This window comes from Dermochelys coriacea, chromosome 9, assembly GCF_009764565.3.
Source record: "Dermochelys coriacea isolate rDerCor1 chromosome 9, rDerCor1.pri.v4, whole genome shotgun sequence".
NCBI classification, from domain to species: Eukaryota; Metazoa; Chordata; order Testudines; family Dermochelyidae; genus Dermochelys; species Dermochelys coriacea.
This window is the reverse complement of record NC_050076.1, coordinates 36,771,982-36,789,050: the sequence shown is the minus strand read 5'-3', so window position 1 is coordinate 36,789,050 and position 17,069 is coordinate 36,771,982. Positions and strand designations below refer to the sequence as shown.

Below are 17,069 nucleotides of genomic sequence, written 5' to 3'. Positions count from 1 at the left end.
TCCCATCTCTACAACCTTCTTGCTGTGTGGCCTTGCACAAATCACTTTACTTTCTGTCTCAATTTCCCCATCTGTAAAATTGGGGTAACAGAACAAACAATTTTATCCTACAGGGACATTATGGAGAACAAATTATTTAACACCTGAAGAGCATTTCAGACCTGTGAAGTACCATATATATGCTAAGTATTATATTATTACAAATTGCTTAAGCACAGCACCCTTCGTTAAACATTGTTGCTTTTGCAGGCTGATACTGCCACAGACTTTTCTCTGTTCCTTTAATTTCTGCCTCCATTGTACAACTGCATATTGCTTAATAATAGATAAGTTACCTCTCACAAACAAGAGACAGGCTCTTCTTTGCCCTGTGGGAGAATGCTTTGGTTATTCAACTCTAGCTTTCTGAACACACACATTTTATACTCCACCACTAGAATTTGGTTAACAATTCCATAAGTGTGCAAGCCAGAATAAAATCCAGTTCATTCTGTTGTATTAGAACTGTCTGTGCAGGTCTAACAGAAGGAGAAAATAAATAATAAATAATAATAAATGTGTCACTGAAGTTATCAGAGGTATAATTAGTGATATCCAAAGGAGAAGATCTGCTCAGAACTGAGTGACTGTGTAAAAAGTGTTCACTTTTCAGACAATATGCACCCTTTAAGCAGAATTACAGTGCTTTGGAGAATGAAAATGCACCCTACTTTGAAAATTGACTATGTAAAAATGGCTACTTCTTACTGAGCCAATCTCCTCCCTGCACTTGTTAATCAATTCTTACTGACTACACTGGCAAAAGAAGGTTTTTTTACTTCTTTTAACACAGCATATCCAACCCAGCTCAGACTGAGCGAGATGGATTCTATACCTTCTCATCTACCATCAATAGAATTGTTTGTTAAGTTCCAACCAAGTACAACTGTGCAAGCCTACTGAATTCAATAGGTTGAGAAGTCATCACTGAGTGTGTAGATTATTTGTTACATGAAAAAAGTCTCTGAAAGGCAATAATCAAGGAATCCCACAATAGTACTATTGGAGAGTAACTTTTCATGGGACAAATGCATTGTATGCATCATTTACATTACTTCCCCTACTCCCAAACTCTTCTGCCAGCAAATTTATATAAAGTAAAGGCCTGCTTCCTCCTCACATCCATGGCAAAATTCACATTGTATGCAATGGGTATATGATAGGGCCCTATATCCATGGATTAAATTCTCACCGAATATTTTCTGGAGCCCCAAGGCTTGGGGTTCTTCCCCACGAGGCTTGCCGTGGCTCTCACAAGTTTGAAAATATTTACTGAAGCTCTACTCTGGAAGGCTCCAGCTGAACTTAAGCCCTGCCTATATCTAAAGCATAAAGGAAAATGTCAAGTGTGTTCACAAATCAAGATAAACATAAAAGTTTACCCTTAAAAGGAAAAATATTCTTATATTTTATTTGCACTGTTGATTTTAATCTCTCAAGCCCTAGAGAATTTGGCTAATTAAGAGACAGCTTTTCTGACGCACCACACGGAGTTGGCATCCAGTAGCACCTAGATTACTGACCTTCAGAACAATGTGCTAGTCTCCTATATTTGGCCAAGGGTTTGCTTAACACTGAATCATGGTTGGGAGATCTTGAAATGATGTGTAGGGATGGGCACCTATTGATGGTAATTATTATAGGGAGTACAGATACTATATTGGTTTTAATTAAGTAAATGCCTATATATGATGCAAAGATAAGTGCATCACAGATCAAAATTTACATGTAAATTAATAAGTATTATGCAACAGAACCTGAAGAACACTTTTGTCGAGTTACATTTCAGACACACAACAAGGCTCTGTCTCCAGACCCTGTGAAAACATACTGGGCCTGACTCTCATCTCACTCTCACTGGTTTTATAGATATACAGTTCCATTGACATCCATGGAATTTCTTCTGATGTACATCAAAGTGAGATGAGAATCTGTCCCAACAGACTTTCTCCAGATTGTCACCTGTGTAACAGAGCTGAATCTGACCTGTATCTGCCACTGACCCATACGTATACTTGGGAAAGTCACTTCACCTCTCTGTTTGTCCATGTTTACAAAAGGGAATAATGATACTTCCCTTGCTTTTCAAAGTGCATTGAGATCGAGGGATGAAAAATGCTATACAGGAGTTAAGTACGATTATTTTCCTATTGCTGAGTGCAAGTCATAGTATGTTGATAAAAGTACAAAGTTTATTGGCTTGTGTATAACCGGACATTGAGAAAAACCATTGTATCCTCAACAAATATCAACCTTTGTTCTTATTCCATCAGCTGTCACAAATACAACAGCATATATCATCAGAAAAGACAAAGAGCAATCCAGGAGACAAAAGTCAATGTCTTTTCAATCATGTGCTTTCAAAGCAAAATTTCTCCCCAAATGTTACCCCTCCCTTTCTAAACCTTTACCTACCAACTGATTTGCATAGTTCTAAATACAATCTATATACAGAGATGTCTTCATTCCTTTTTAGTACTTTTTCCTTTGCTTGAGTCTCTTCTTTTTTTTGTTTTTCCCCTTACACACAAACTGTTTATGATTGTTTATATTCTGTGCTGATTTTTTTAAGCTCACACCCACACTAGCACATTGTTGATTTCATAGTGAATTGGAGTGAGGTCATCAATGGGATATCCTCCTAAAATGTATGAATTAATGTGATGGACTGCTAAGTGCTGAGCCACTGATCACACTGAATCAATTCATACAACTCCTGAGTGGCCACTGGATGCTCATTTCCTGTGGCTCCAGGATTCTGTTCAGGTTCAGAGACAAGGTTATATCCTCAGCCATCAGGCAGTTCTTTCTGTTTTTCTTGTCTCATTTATACCATTTCCCAGATCTAAGTACCTTTAGGGATACATCTAAGATCTAAAACAATGATTAATAAACCATCTAATCAGGATTTTAGACGAATATAAATTGAAAAAATCAGCCAACAAAGACATCAGACTGGTCTTCTGTAATAACTAGAATGCTAGAATCCTCTGCTGTGAATGTGATAAAGCTCATGTCAGTGACTAGGCAGTTGGTAAACAGTGGTCACAGAACATTACACTTACAATTATCTCACTGTTACCTTGTGTTTCCCTTGTCTGCTTGCTGTATTCACCTGCTGTCTCTCATCTTATACTGAAAATGTATGCCCTTTGAGGCACAGACCATGTTTTTATGTGGGTGAAGTGCCTAGCACTGTTGGAGCTAGGCTCTAGGTGTTACCATAATACAAATAATTAATAAGAATCAAATGTTCAAGTGAAAGTCATCATGAGCTGAGGAACCCAGAGACTTTGTCAGTTGATGTGCAATAAATGAACTTCGTAAAGAAAGGTTCTCTTTCATTTTTCTGCCTTCTTTTTCTCTTCCTCTCTCTTTTTTCCTTTCACCTACATTTGTCAAACGGCTGAAATCATATTAAAATGGGGAACCAAATCCTCCTGCATCTCCCTGAATCCTTGACCCTACTGAATGTGATGTGGTAAAGCACAATTCCTGAGATAACCACAACCACATTAGAATGTTTGTGTTGATGAATGGAGAGGGATGCAAGAATAAGCTAATTTATAAAAAACTGTAGAACATAAAGTACAGGTGCCCAGTTGTTAAAAGTACTTGGGGGTAAATTACTGTATTCAGTGCTTCAGAGATTGCGCTCTAATCTAGATCATGTGATTTACAAATTTCACTTCTGGTCCATGTAATAAATAGGCTTGAGAAAACAATTCCTCAAGGTATGAAGCAAGAGGGATGCTTGGCGCAGTTATTCCATATAGAAGATACTTTAAAAAATACAAATCTTCTTTGAATACCTTAATACTGAAATAAATTCTTATCCTATCGTCTATTTCCAGTGCAACAAGCACAAAGATTAAACGGGACTCACTCTCCCATGAAAGATGGACTAAGTGCCTGGAGACACAGGACCAGATCTTCAGCTGACAGCTCCACTGAAAGACTGGATTACAAGAGCTAAGGATCCGGCCACAAAATGTAATTATTTTTGGTGTATGTCACATTTTAGGACCTGATCCTGCATTCCTTGGGCATCCAAATCTCTTAGTGCCTTCAAATATGAAAACGTCATAATAAACCAGGAATGATCACTTTAGCTCCTGAAATCATTGTAATGTGACTAACGTTAATTGGATGCAAATGCTCTTTTGCATGTCCGTTTAACAGTCTCTAGCACATTATCTATACATAAACTTCATTGACCTGTCACAGACCAAGCAAGATTCTGTTAGGCTCATACATACATTTTACTAGGATTAACCACCCTTCAATCCTCCTCCTTTCTCATGCTGCCCTTTCAACGAACATATGAAATCTACTGAAAACAGTACTGTATATTATTGCCATGTCTAAGAATTCTAAAGTAGCTTTTTTTATGTTACTCGTGCTCCATATCATTACAGAGTCTAACTGCAAAGCTTGATAGCAATTTATTTCAGGTGAAATCATATTTAACTTAAATGGTAACTAATTGCTTTTAATGGTAGGATGAAATAATCCCTCAGATCTGGGGAAACAGAAAAAACATGCACAAGGGAAAGACCATTTATTTTAGCCCATTACTGCTCCGTAGCTTTTTTGGTGGGCAACACTCTTAATCTAGTCTAAACCTAAACCAGCCCAAATGAAGAGCTAGACTTTGCACCCAAATCTCCCCTCTCCCACAAGAAAGTGGGGATCAATAATGTCCTTCCCTCAATTTACTAAGGCACCTTATGGGGGCTTTTTGTGGGACACAGATCTGCACGGGGGGGAGAGACTGAGTGGGCTGTTGATAAAAGTGAGTGGCCTCACATTGGGTGAAGGTGGGGCCCAAGTAACACACACTAATTGATCTGGCCCATGAGAAGTTAACTCTCAAGTACCTGTTTTGCAGGGTCACTTTTGTAATGTGGAAATCCATTTGAGACCAGAAGGAATTCCTGGAAGCACAGCTCCGTGGGGAATGGACATGGGCTGCTGGCAGAGGGCCCTCTGGTTGGCACTGACCTCCTATGAATTCCTGAGAATCCCTCAGGTTTGTGGGTAGACCGCACATTTCATTCCATGTGGGGGTAAATCCCATCCCCTGACAATATGATCTGGGAGGAACACTGCAAGGGGATCTTTGCAGAGAGATCCTCTTTCTTAGCCCCCTCTCCCAGGGGCATGGGGGTGTGATGCAGCCCAGATTATACGTAACTTGGGACTGTCACAGGGCTACCAAAATGCATTGCACATCAGCTCCAATCTGAACTGAAACAAGACTATGCTTTTACTCTAAGATTTAATGGGGTGGTCAGTACTTTCGCACACTGCACTTTCTTTAGGTCCCCCGTCGCAGCCTATTCTATGCAATCCTAGTAATTACTAGTGTCAGACACACAATTATTTTTAAATTTCTCTGAGGGAAGTTATTTAACTTTTAACTAAAGGAATAAACTGTGCATTATGTGGGCACCAGAGTTTAAAACAACAGATTTAAGATATCAGAGCTATAGTGATGAAAAGAGTCCCTTTTGTTGCCATGACAAGTTATCAACACCATGAATACTGGGCCAGATCTTCAGCCACTGTAAGCTGGCATTACTAGGATCTGACCCAATGTGTCTTACCATAGTTACCATGACTGCACTACACTATTTCTAACACTCTGTTCATCTCACAATAGGTATAAATTACCTATTGTTCCCAGTGCCCACTTATATACAAATCAACGTGCATAATGATAAGGTAAGGTATCAGTGAACACACTCTGGAGTTCTTTATAATGTGCTTTAGTGAGGAGTCTCTTTGTATCATTCAAATGATGTACGAGATGGCTCTGATGTACTGTCTATAATAATGACTGCAGTGGTTTTCTAATATGATTACTACATAATGGTAATACAGTATCAAATTGTTATACAAGAGATAAAAAGTGATTATAACTCAGCACTTAGATCCAAACCTTTCAAATTTCTGAAAATTATAACAGTGTCTATATCCAGGGAGGAACTGCAGTAATTAAGTAAAAAGAAAAGGAGTACTTGTGGCACCTTAGAGACTAACAAATTTATTTGAGCATAAGCTTTCGTGAGCTACAGCTACATATATTCTTCATCTCAAAAAAAGCTTTAAATAAGGAAATTCTCTGTCACACATTGATTGATCACACAGAATCCTAATAAATGACCTGCAGTGCTTGTTTTATTTCAATCACAGCTTAAGTTAAAAATAAATATGTCTAATTTAGCAAGCAAACAACACTCATTTAAAGGCTGATAATCTTTCAAAATAAGGAGATACAGAACCAAGAAACTCAATAGCCAGCTAACAAATTTTATTTTTTCATTTAAGGGTAGCTCAGAGTTTGGAACTAAAAAAATCAGCAAAGGATTTTTCTCGTAGCAACAGCCTGTTGCAAGTACCTATGGGAAAGTAATTTGCATATACCTTGCTATACATTCTGTCTGCATCCTGGATGAGGCAAAAGTTTCCTATGATGAACAGACTTAGTGCACAATTTCTGAGCTGGCTCTTTGGAATTCAGAGTGTGAAATAAGATACTTTAAACAACATTATGATTTTAATGCTTGCAATATATCTTATAACACAAAGGAAAGTTAAATAACAGTGTTGCTTTTTAGGCAGCATATATGCACTTCACAGTTCCAGCTATAGATGAAAGTATAATTTCAGCTCTGTTTGATAACAAAGACAGCAAATCTACCAGAAAGCTAGTACACACTTGCAAACAGTCTATCAAATGCTCTTTTCCTCCATCTACATAGTTAAAGTCAATAAATCATATAACATCTGTAATATAATCCTGTCAGCTATGTCTGTTTGCTAAAAGTATACTGTACCATTATGGTGAGGGTTCTAGGTCTGTTCATTTCATCATCACTATCCAATGGCAGAATTTCATGTGACAATTCCTCTTGTCGTCGTCTACAAATATGTGGACAGTTCCTCTGTACCACAGAACGAAAGGCTTGAAGCAGAACAATGCTGGCAGCACAACCCATATCTGCATCCTGAAGCCTACAAAATAACTTCTATGTTTATGCTATGTTTGAAAAACAGTGGCTCCTTGTCCCTGAAAACAGCCTACAATGCAGCTGCAGCCAGTTAGCTCTCCAATCGCCTCCTTGAATTCTGATCATCTGATCACAACCAAAGAGCTTGGATGCAGATATAGGAAAGATTTTATCTGATCCACTGAAACTAAATACACGCATCTAGTATTAAGATATTTTTCTCTCTGTGTGCTTCCGAATTCATGTCAGAACATGTGCTTCCTGTCTTTTATAATAATCCTCCTCTGATTCCAGTTTAATGGAAATGAAAGCATTAAAATTCCCAGTTCAAATAAACCAGCTGTTTATTAAAAATTGACAGGAGCAGTTTAAATGACTGGTAATAATCACATGCAGGAAAATAATTAATGGCATCAAATCAGTAAACTTAGCGCTGACAGACAGATTTATAAAATTCTCCATTTAGGGTGTTTTTCCTGAGAAAAGAAACTGGCTATGGCTCACTCAAGGATCTGAGCTGCAATTTTTACGTCTTGTCGTTTTCTGAAATACAGTGAGCTTACTTGAGTTGTAAAATGTAATGAGCAATAATAAATGCAAAAATATGGACTGCTTCTCCCAGTTCATGTTAAAATATCAGTGTTTCAATGAGAAATGCCAGTGTTCAGCTCTGAAATGCCTCTCAATAATACAGTTGTTGTGTGTTCCCACACTTGCAGTTGTTCTGCAGACTAATACATTTTTACATTTACATAGGCAGCTTGTGTGAAGAAGGATCTTTACTAATGAGGTCTTACGCTGAATAAAGCACAGCTGACCTTCTAAGAAAGGTAATTGTAAACTGTTTTAATGTTTTATCAGTAAGAATTCAGGCAAAAAAAAGAAGCTGTTAGCAGTTAACAACTTAGCCCTCTGACTCCTGCCAGACAAGTCATTCAGAAAGCAGTAAAAGCTGTGCTTAGAAATCATATGATCAGCTTGGAAACATATCAACGTCTAATGGTATATAGTGTAAGGTAATAGTACTTCAGAGGAAGTTAGCACTAAAAATATCTCACAGAAAATGGATTTCTCTTAAAATGTGAACTAAGAATTTCCAAATAGGGTTTCCAATGCAGCAGCTTTCCCTTAAACAAATATGTATCCAAAAATACAATTATATTACATAAAGGGGTTGTTCACATTGAAGGCGATGAGAGTTTGGCCAGTGATTTACATGGGGGCGTGAGCAGGCCTGTAATTTTCTGTTAATATGATGTTTGGAAATACTGTTCCTTTAAGCACAAAATGGGAATAGGACCCACACTGTTCCATGGGACCATTTTAAGCTGGGTTTGATTAGGCTTTAATTGCCCAGTAATCTGTCAAAAGACAAAATCGTTTTAATTAAAGCATTTGCCAGAGAAGTGAAATGTATTCTTTAAAAGCATTGCACTTGCTGCCAGTATTTCTTGTCTCTATTTTCAGAATATAGAAAAAAAGCTAATAGCACTGGCAGACACTGCACAAACTCACTCACAGCTTTGTCAATGCACCTCAATCCTAACATAAAACAATCCTGGCTCTTCTACCTCCAACTCTCTCACTGGGCACAGATGTTCACTCTCATATAGACAAAACCATCATACATAAATGTTCACACTAAAGAGGAGGCCCCATGTCATGAATACACTTATTAGTTTAACTTTTCTAATGGGATCACAGCAGCCCAGTGGCACAGCTGTGTAATTTCCATACCAAATCAGTAATCTCGCCAGTTTTGGGGGGCATTGTTTATATTTTCATCAATACCCAATCTGCTCCAGTACTGGAGTTGACACCTTGGCCAAGCACAAAATACACTTGGAAACCTGTGGGACACATATTCCTAACTAATTCCAGCAGCATCAATCTGGGTCTGGTTTATTTCCTGCATAGCTTTTGTAGCTGGCTGTTATGGTGACTGCTGTACTGCCTTGTGGGTTGCTGTCATAAATATAAAGGGAAGGGTAAACACCTTTAAATCCCTCCTGGCCAGAGGAAAAACCCTTTCACCTGTAAAGGTTTAAGAAGCTAGGATAACCTCGCTGGCACTTGACCAAAATGACCAATGAGGAGACAAGATACTTTCAAAGCTGGGGGGGGAGAGAAACAAAGGATCTCTCTGTCTGTGTGATGCTTTTGCCAGGAACAGAAATGGAATGGAGTCTTAGAACTTAGTAAGTAATCTAGCTAGATATGTGTTGGATTCTGTTTTGTTTAAATGGCTGATAAAATAAACTGTGCAGAATGGAATGTATATTCCTGTTTTTGTGTCTTTTTGTAACTTAAGGTCTTGCTTAGAGGGATTCTCTACGTTTTGAATCTGATTACCCTGTAAGGTATTTACCATCCTGATTTTACAGAGGTGATTCTTTTACCTTTTCTTTAATTAAAATTCTTCTTTTAAGAACCTGATTGTTTTTTCATTGTTCTTAAAGATCCAAGGGTTTGGGTCTGCGTTCACCTATGCAAATTGGTGAGGATTTTGAGGGGGTGTCGGGTTTGAGGAGGATTTGGAGGGGAAGACGTTTCCAAGCAGGCTCTTTCCCTGTTATATATTTATTAGACGCTTGGTAGTGGCAGCAATAAAATCCAAGGGCAAAAGGTAAAATAGTTTGTACCTTGCGGAAGTTTTAACCTAAGCTGGTAAAAATAAGCTTAGGGGGTTTTCATGCAGGTCCCCACATCTGTACCCTAGAGTTCAGAGTGGGGAAGGAACCTTGACAGTTCCTGATGGCTCTCTTGTGCTCCTGGATGGTAATTTCTTTTGTTCATACACCATTTAGTTGTGAGGGCTGAAGGGTATTTTTATGAAGTTTGGTTTCCATGATAGCACAGAGTCCAATTCTGCCATCGATACTCATGCTGAATAGTATCTGAGAGCTTCATACAGAGCCCAATGAAGTCAAAGACCTCCATTTATTTCAACAAATTTTGAATCAGGCCCATACTCTCCAAGTGGTTCCATGACTTCAGTAGGATTTCTTGTAAAGGAAGGTATTATTCCATATAAAGTATGAGTGTAGAAAATTGACCTTTTGTCCTCCACTCTTAAGAGTATGAAGAAAAGAGTCTTAAGGGGAAAATAATTAATAAAAACGTAGTTCCAAAACACAGAACTCAGTAAGCCAAACCCCTTGAAACTGGATTCCAAAGTGTATTCAAAATCCTGGAAAATAAAGCAAAGCCAAAGTAAAAGGACTTTGTTTTAAGGAAATTTTGTTAAAGCGTAACAGGCCCAAGGGAAGGACTCCTCAAATCCAGCAATACAATGGCTGTACATACAGATACATTAGAGCCATCAAAATAAGACAGCCCTTTAGGTATCTTTTAAATTTATATTAACACCTATATTATATCTATTAACAGTGTTGAAGCCAATGGCAAAACTCCCATCACATTCAGTGGTGCAGCATCAGGCACTATCCCATAACAACTAGTACCTTGCTACTAAGCTGAAGTCAATGGGGCCATTTGATGATTAAGTTTATGCTCAGTGTGAGGGTATCATAGCTCATTTAAGAGGATTTTGTTAAAATTGCTGCTCTTACTGTGTCTGCAGAGTTTGGGTTAGGCAAGCAAAGCTGAAAGAGAGACATCTATCTGCCTTCCCGCACTTTATCAAGGACCTGATTCTGAAAAACAGCACTCTCAAACGCTGCTGACATCAGGATCAGGCCACCAAAATCAGCCAGAGGGAAGGGCTCTCAGTACTTCATGCTACCATGCTCCTGGAAAGTGGCTTTAAGTGGTTCTAAATGACTAATTAAATAGTCTATTACATTGTTTTAAACCGTTTTAATATGATAAAGACTATTTGGATTCAGATTGTGCAATTTTAGACTTTGGGGTTTTTTTGTTTGTTTGTTTGTTTTTTTACTATAAATGGGTGACCTCTTTTGTCTTTCCCTGACCAAACCAAGATTCTTCATATTCTTTACTGTGACACACTACTAGGTCTGTTTATAAAACTTATTCAAAATGTCTTTATCATCCACCTTCGTACTGTCCACACTGTCATTTCTGAGCACCACACTTGTGGAATAGGTTTCACATGGGAACACCCCATTTCCTCTCTGTGTGCACACTTCTCACACATTGGCCTTGGTGGAAATATTGTTCACTTCTCAAATTCTTTCAAGCCCTAGGTGAGGACCCTAACCTCTGGACCATCCTTTATTTCTGCTATTTCTGGGTGTATATTTTTGCAGGCTCCAGCCATGAGAATTTTAAGATGCTACCACAAGTTTTTTAATTAATATTTTGTATTAATATTGTATTTGTTAACAGTCGTGATTATTTTACCACTCTCTCAATTTTATTAATTATCTGTCTGTTTGTGTCCCCTCACCTAGCAGGATATAATGTAACTGACAACGAGTTGCCCACTCTAGATATAGATTTATGTCTTCCCCACTTATACTGAATCCAACAATATGCAGTTCTATCAACTTTAAGTCTTCAGTGATATATATATCTTCTCCTTCATTCATTCATCATGTGGATACAATATATATCCATTAACACCTGGTTCTCAGCAATTTGGCAACTCTGCAAATTTACACACACTATGATATACCTCTCAGAGACCACACCTTCCGTTCAGTTGCATAGACTCTAACCAAACTCCTGTTGACTTCAGCAGGAGTTTTGTCCCAATAAAGACTGCAGTATTCGGCCCATCTAGAGTAACTAAATTCAATGCCTAAATTAAGTCAATAAATTCACAGTAAAAAGAGCATGCACATTCAGGAAGGAAATGACAATGAAATGAGGTTTACAGCAGAGTGAGGCATGAAGTGGTAAACTAATACCAAAAGATCGTTGATATGACTACATGTAGCTTCTAACTAAGATCCACAGGATGTGGATTTATAAACTTAGCTACCTGTTCTGTGTAGACTAGATGGTGGAGCATTTGTGCTGGCTGCTTAGAATTGAAGCTCATTAATCTTCTTCAACAGAGAATAAGGAGAGACCATCTGTAAGATGTTGTCAGAACGCCAATGGGTAGCATGTCTGAGTTCTTAAGTTCACAACACAGTCTCATAGAAGAGAAAACAAACTACAAAGTATTGTAATATGGGGTCCTTCCTAGAAAGCCATTACAAAACACCATTACAAAACACTTCACAAAACCTAAGGGCAGAATGAAGAGAAACAAAGTTTTGAACTTTACATATGCTTGTTGCATTTAGCCAAGACAGGAAAGTGAGATGGGACTGAAAAAAAAAAAGTTAAATACTTTAGACAAACCCTATTTTTGCACTGTCTGCAATTTTCAAACAGTCATACAGGAGAATAGGAGTACTTGTGGCACCTTAGAGACTAACAAATTTATTAGAACATAAGCTTTCGTGAGCTCACGAAAGCTTATGCTCTAATAAATTTGTTAGTCTCTAAGGTGCCACAAGTGCTCCTTTTCTTTTTGCGAATACAGACTAACACGGCTGTTACTCTGATACAGGAGAATAATAATGTTGGCTCTGGTTATTGTCCATAATACTCGCCAGTACTTCTGAGGTTAAAAAAAAATAATATTCACCACTTACATGGAACATCTCATCTCTAAAGCACTTCACAAACATTAACTAATCAATCACCACAATACACCTTAGGTAACTAAATATCAGCCAGATGACTATAATTATCAGTCATCAAGCAAATAATACAATTAGTTAAAGTTATTAGGATATTTTTGATAGAACAGTGCCTCCAGGTTATGACAATCTAGTGGCTCTTTCACCCCAAGCATCTGGTGTGGAAGGGCTGCAAATACTATTCCATATAGAAGCCAGAGGGCATTATCTAGGTACTGATATGACTCCCATTGCCAAAGTATTTGGGCACCCTTACAATCCTTAATGCATTTATCCTCACTACACTCCTGTGAGTTAAGGCAGTGCTATTATTACCACTGTACAAATGAGGAACTAAGGCACAGAGAGGCTAAGTGACTTGCCCAAGATCAGATAGCAAGTCTGTGGTAGGAACAAGAATTGAACCCAAGTCTCAGACTAATGCTCTAAACAGTGGACCATCCTGCCTGCAGCACCCCCAAACCCTGGATTGAGGGCATTATTTGGGGAAGAGGAATGAATTCACCTAAAAAGGAGATAATCTAATTAAGAAAATGTCTTTGTAAATGAAGCATTGGCCTTTCATCTCTAATATCTCAGATTGGGACAACTAGGGAATGCTGCAATTTGTATTTGATTGCACAAATCTCTGAATTTACTTGAACTGTATGCACAATCCCTGTTTTATGACTATTTGGGTGATTTTTCATTTGTTTGTAGAAAACACATGCCTCAAATTCCCATGACAATATGTGTTTGCATAAAGATTCACACTAGAAGTGTCTGCACTTAAATAAATCTTCAGTCATTTGGTCAGAACAGAAATAACCCGTGATTTAAGGGACCAACCATACAGCACAAATAAGATTATAAACTCTACGGGCAAGGCTGTAGCTATTACATGTTCATATTAAGTCTTGCCCAAGTAGGCTATTACATGTTCATACTAAGTCTTGCCCCAAAGCGATATAGTCATAAAAATAATAAGTAGTAACAAATTTCAAAGGGTAACTCCATATTATTGCTGTGTGGTTACAATGGATCTAGTGGAGGAGAAAGGAACTACTCCATGTGAGTAAAAATGACACAGTCTGTCTTAAATTATATGTACTCAAAGTCATAGTCACAGAGAATGGTTTGCAGACAATCCAAAGACTGAAACCTATTCACAGAATCTGTTCATCAAATACTGAGCAGACCTGTAAAAATCAAAGTCTGTTCACAGAACTCTCAAAACAGAAAAAAAAATGATTCACTGTGAAGAATCTGGACAGCTGTAGCTTGAGACGGCTTTAATAAAGATGGTAGATAGGGATATCTCAGTTCTTTTGCTACTATGCAGATGTGTGCACAGTAAATTGACCATGTCTTGTTCAACACATCTGGAATCCAAATTGAATATGGAATTATATTATCGGACCCCTCATAATTAAAAAGTATATATTCTTCTGTCGTGAAGATAATAACAAATCTTTAGTTCTTCCTATTCTATTCTATATGGTTCTTATATCACCCTGATCACTGTACTATCTGAGCATCTTCCAGTAAGGCATTAAGAATTACAATGCTCCTTGCCCAGCATCCTAAACATCTCACCACCATCCACAGCACTCCTGTGAACACAGTCTGGACAGGGTCTCTTCACCCTCTGTCCTGAGAAAGTCTATTCTTCCTGGCAAAGGCAATTTTCCTCAGACACGCCAGAGGCCCTTGTCTCCAGGACATCTGGAATTTTAAAAGTTTTGAGGTACACAATTGCAAGCAGAAGAGCACCAGGAATATTTCTCAAAGTGAGCAAATCTCTCTTCATGCTCAGACACTTCAAACAAAGAATAGTGGGATCTTACCCAATTTCCAAATTGATCAACTTTGAGGCTGAGATCATAAGTAGGGAACAGCCTAAGGGATAATCTTTCTGGAAAGCACAGTAAGCCCCTGAAAGCAGAGGCTTATAATTAAAGCATCTCCTCAACCACAGATAGTGTCACTAAATGAATGATAATAAGGCTAATCCCCCATTATAGCGTACCCCATTTTATGCATTAGGGATCAAAAGCCAACTAAGCTAGACAAGGGAGTCATACCACACTGTTGGGGGATCCCACAGTAGCACAGAGCCAGCATTCCAGTGTACTTAGCTCAGGATCATAGGAGCAAAAATGTCACCTTGCAATCTCCTCCAGAGCTGCACTGTCCACTTCCTTGCCATAGCCAAAGTTTTGGGCCACAACATCTTGCACAATGTTTTTTCCAAGTATGCCTATCGCTACAGGTTTAACTTGTACTACTTGTACTGAAGGTTTAACTTGTACTACAATGATTCAGGACACCATTTTAAAGCACATTTGTGGAGTGTAAGCTTATTCTGAAGAAAGTTCAAACACTCACAATTAATAGGAGCTATTGATAAATAATATTAGTATTTTGTGCTTCTATCATGCCTTTTACCAGAGAATCTCCAAGTATTTTACAAGCATTAATTCATGAATTCTCAAAACACAACTGCACAGCAGGCAAGTATATTATAAGCATTGTACAGGGTTCGAAACTGAGACACAAAGAGGTTAAGGGCTCTGCCAAAGGTCATGCAATGAGTCAGTCGCAAAACCAGAAGCAAAACCTTCACGTCTTTTCACCCATCTAGTCAAACTTCTGTGTTAACCTACCCCATCCACTCTAAATAAACTGATCTTCACTAGATAGTCTTGGTAAATCCAGATAACTGTTTACTTCATTAATTGGCCAAGATAGTCTCTGTGCAATATACAATTAGTTTTATTTAAATTTATATTTTGTTTATGCTGCATTCACCCTTGGATAACACTAAGGTTTTTTCAATTAATATTTATTAACTTGTAATCAAAATAAAATTTAAATCACCTAAGAATTTATTAAGTAGACAGTGAATAATATGCTGAACAAAATGCAGTCATTTAATTTCTAGCACACTTACCCTATACTTAGGACATTATATATCCTAGGATGTAAATTGGGGATTGGTCCTGCTTTGAGCAGGGGGTTGGACTAGATGATCTCCTGAGGTCCCTTCCAACCCTGATATTCTATGATTCTATGACTTATCACCCAGCTACTCGGTAAACCATTAAATGAGGGCCTGCAGAAAGTTAATATATGGCACCCTCTAGAGAGTAGTAGTTGAAAGACAGATATGTCATCAAACCCTTAGCCATTGTGGCTGGATATCATAGCAACATGGTTTATTCCATCCATAATGTTTATGAGTTTTTTTAACATAAAAATAGGAGTGTAAGACTCAAAACCTGAAATCCTGAGACAGTCCTTTCCTCACCATAAAACTGCTGTTGAATTTAATGGAAGTACAGACTGAGTAAGGAGTACAGGAGTAGGTCTAGAAAGTCTGTATTGAACTGGTAAAAACGTAGGCTGAAACAGTTTGAATCTAATCTATGCAGTGGCAAGCATAGCTAGAGATGAGGAAGTGACAATGTGAAAGCTGCATACACAGTTCATCGCTGAGTGGGGTGCAGAGCTACTACACAGTCTTCACAATGTCAGTTAGTATCTTCTTTTGAAACACTCTGGTTCAGACTTCGCCACTGGTCTGTGTTGGGGACAGTGCAGAGCCAACCTTGCTGCATGGGGACTTCTAGAAAACAGTGTCCCTGGGCAGTTGCAAAGAGGTGCTCATATGGGTCATATAAGCAGGGTGCACACTGGTTTTTAACTCTTCTCCTTCCCAATATATTTTTTTCTTTTCTCCCTACTTAATAACTTTCCTTTAGTATTAATTTCCATAAAACTGTATGATGTTAAATAACAGGTGATATATACATACAGTGAGATATAAATCTACATGCATGTATGCACACCTTAAAAGTAATTGTTGCAATCTGATTTTTAATCTATATGAAACATGTAGGAACATGCTGATTCTCCAATCTTTACTTTGAAAAGTAGTTTGCTATAAGAGCAAACCTATTGAAATCAATGGGACTACTTGCCTAGCAAGGTACTTCTCTCAGTATGCATAAAGTAACAGATCCAAAGCTCAGTGAACTTAATGGAAAGGCTTCCATGGAGTTCAAGAGGCTTTCGATCAGTCCTTAACTGTACTGGCTAAAGAACAGAATGGCTAGAGCACTCTAATGCAAAGAAAATAATAGCTCTTACTGACGTTTCCTGAAGTATATACCAGAAAAACATAAATCCATCACTGGAGTTAAAAAACAAATGTCTTTTTTAGATCCTTTATTATCCAATAAAAGTGTATTATTTAGATGCTCCTAAATCCACCCTTACCATTGCATAGCACTAAATAAAAGTACACATTAAAATAAGCTATGGGAAGAACATTTACCAGAAGTTAAAAATAATGCCAGACTAATATTAATGAAGTGAATTCTGTGCAAATAAGCCAATTACAAAAACAGAC

The 17,069-nt window shown here is 38.0% G+C and overlaps 1 protein-coding gene across 39 annotated transcripts in view; it reads right to left on the bottom strand.

Annotated features, from left to right (window-relative positions):
- The window catches only part of DOCK10 (dedicator of cytokinesis 10), a 237,444-nt gene that overhangs the window by 190,455 nt on the left and 29,920 nt on the right, over window positions 1-17,069 (bottom strand). For 18 of the 39 annotated variants that reach the window (XM_043493028.1, XM_043493034.1, XM_043493031.1 and 15 more), the window contains exon 1: window positions 6,882-7,105. The exons of 18 other annotated variants lie outside the window; for them this stretch is intronic. In XM_043493028.1, the coding sequence (XP_043348963.1) occupies window positions 6,882-7,043 (162 nt within the window). In that variant the 5' untranslated portion in view covers window positions 7,044-7,105. Of the gene's footprint in view, window positions 1-6,881; window positions 7,130-17,069 lie in introns of those variants that run through there. 3 more of the 39 variants (XM_038415558.2, XM_043493038.1, XM_043493029.1) reach the window with 3 other exon arrangements.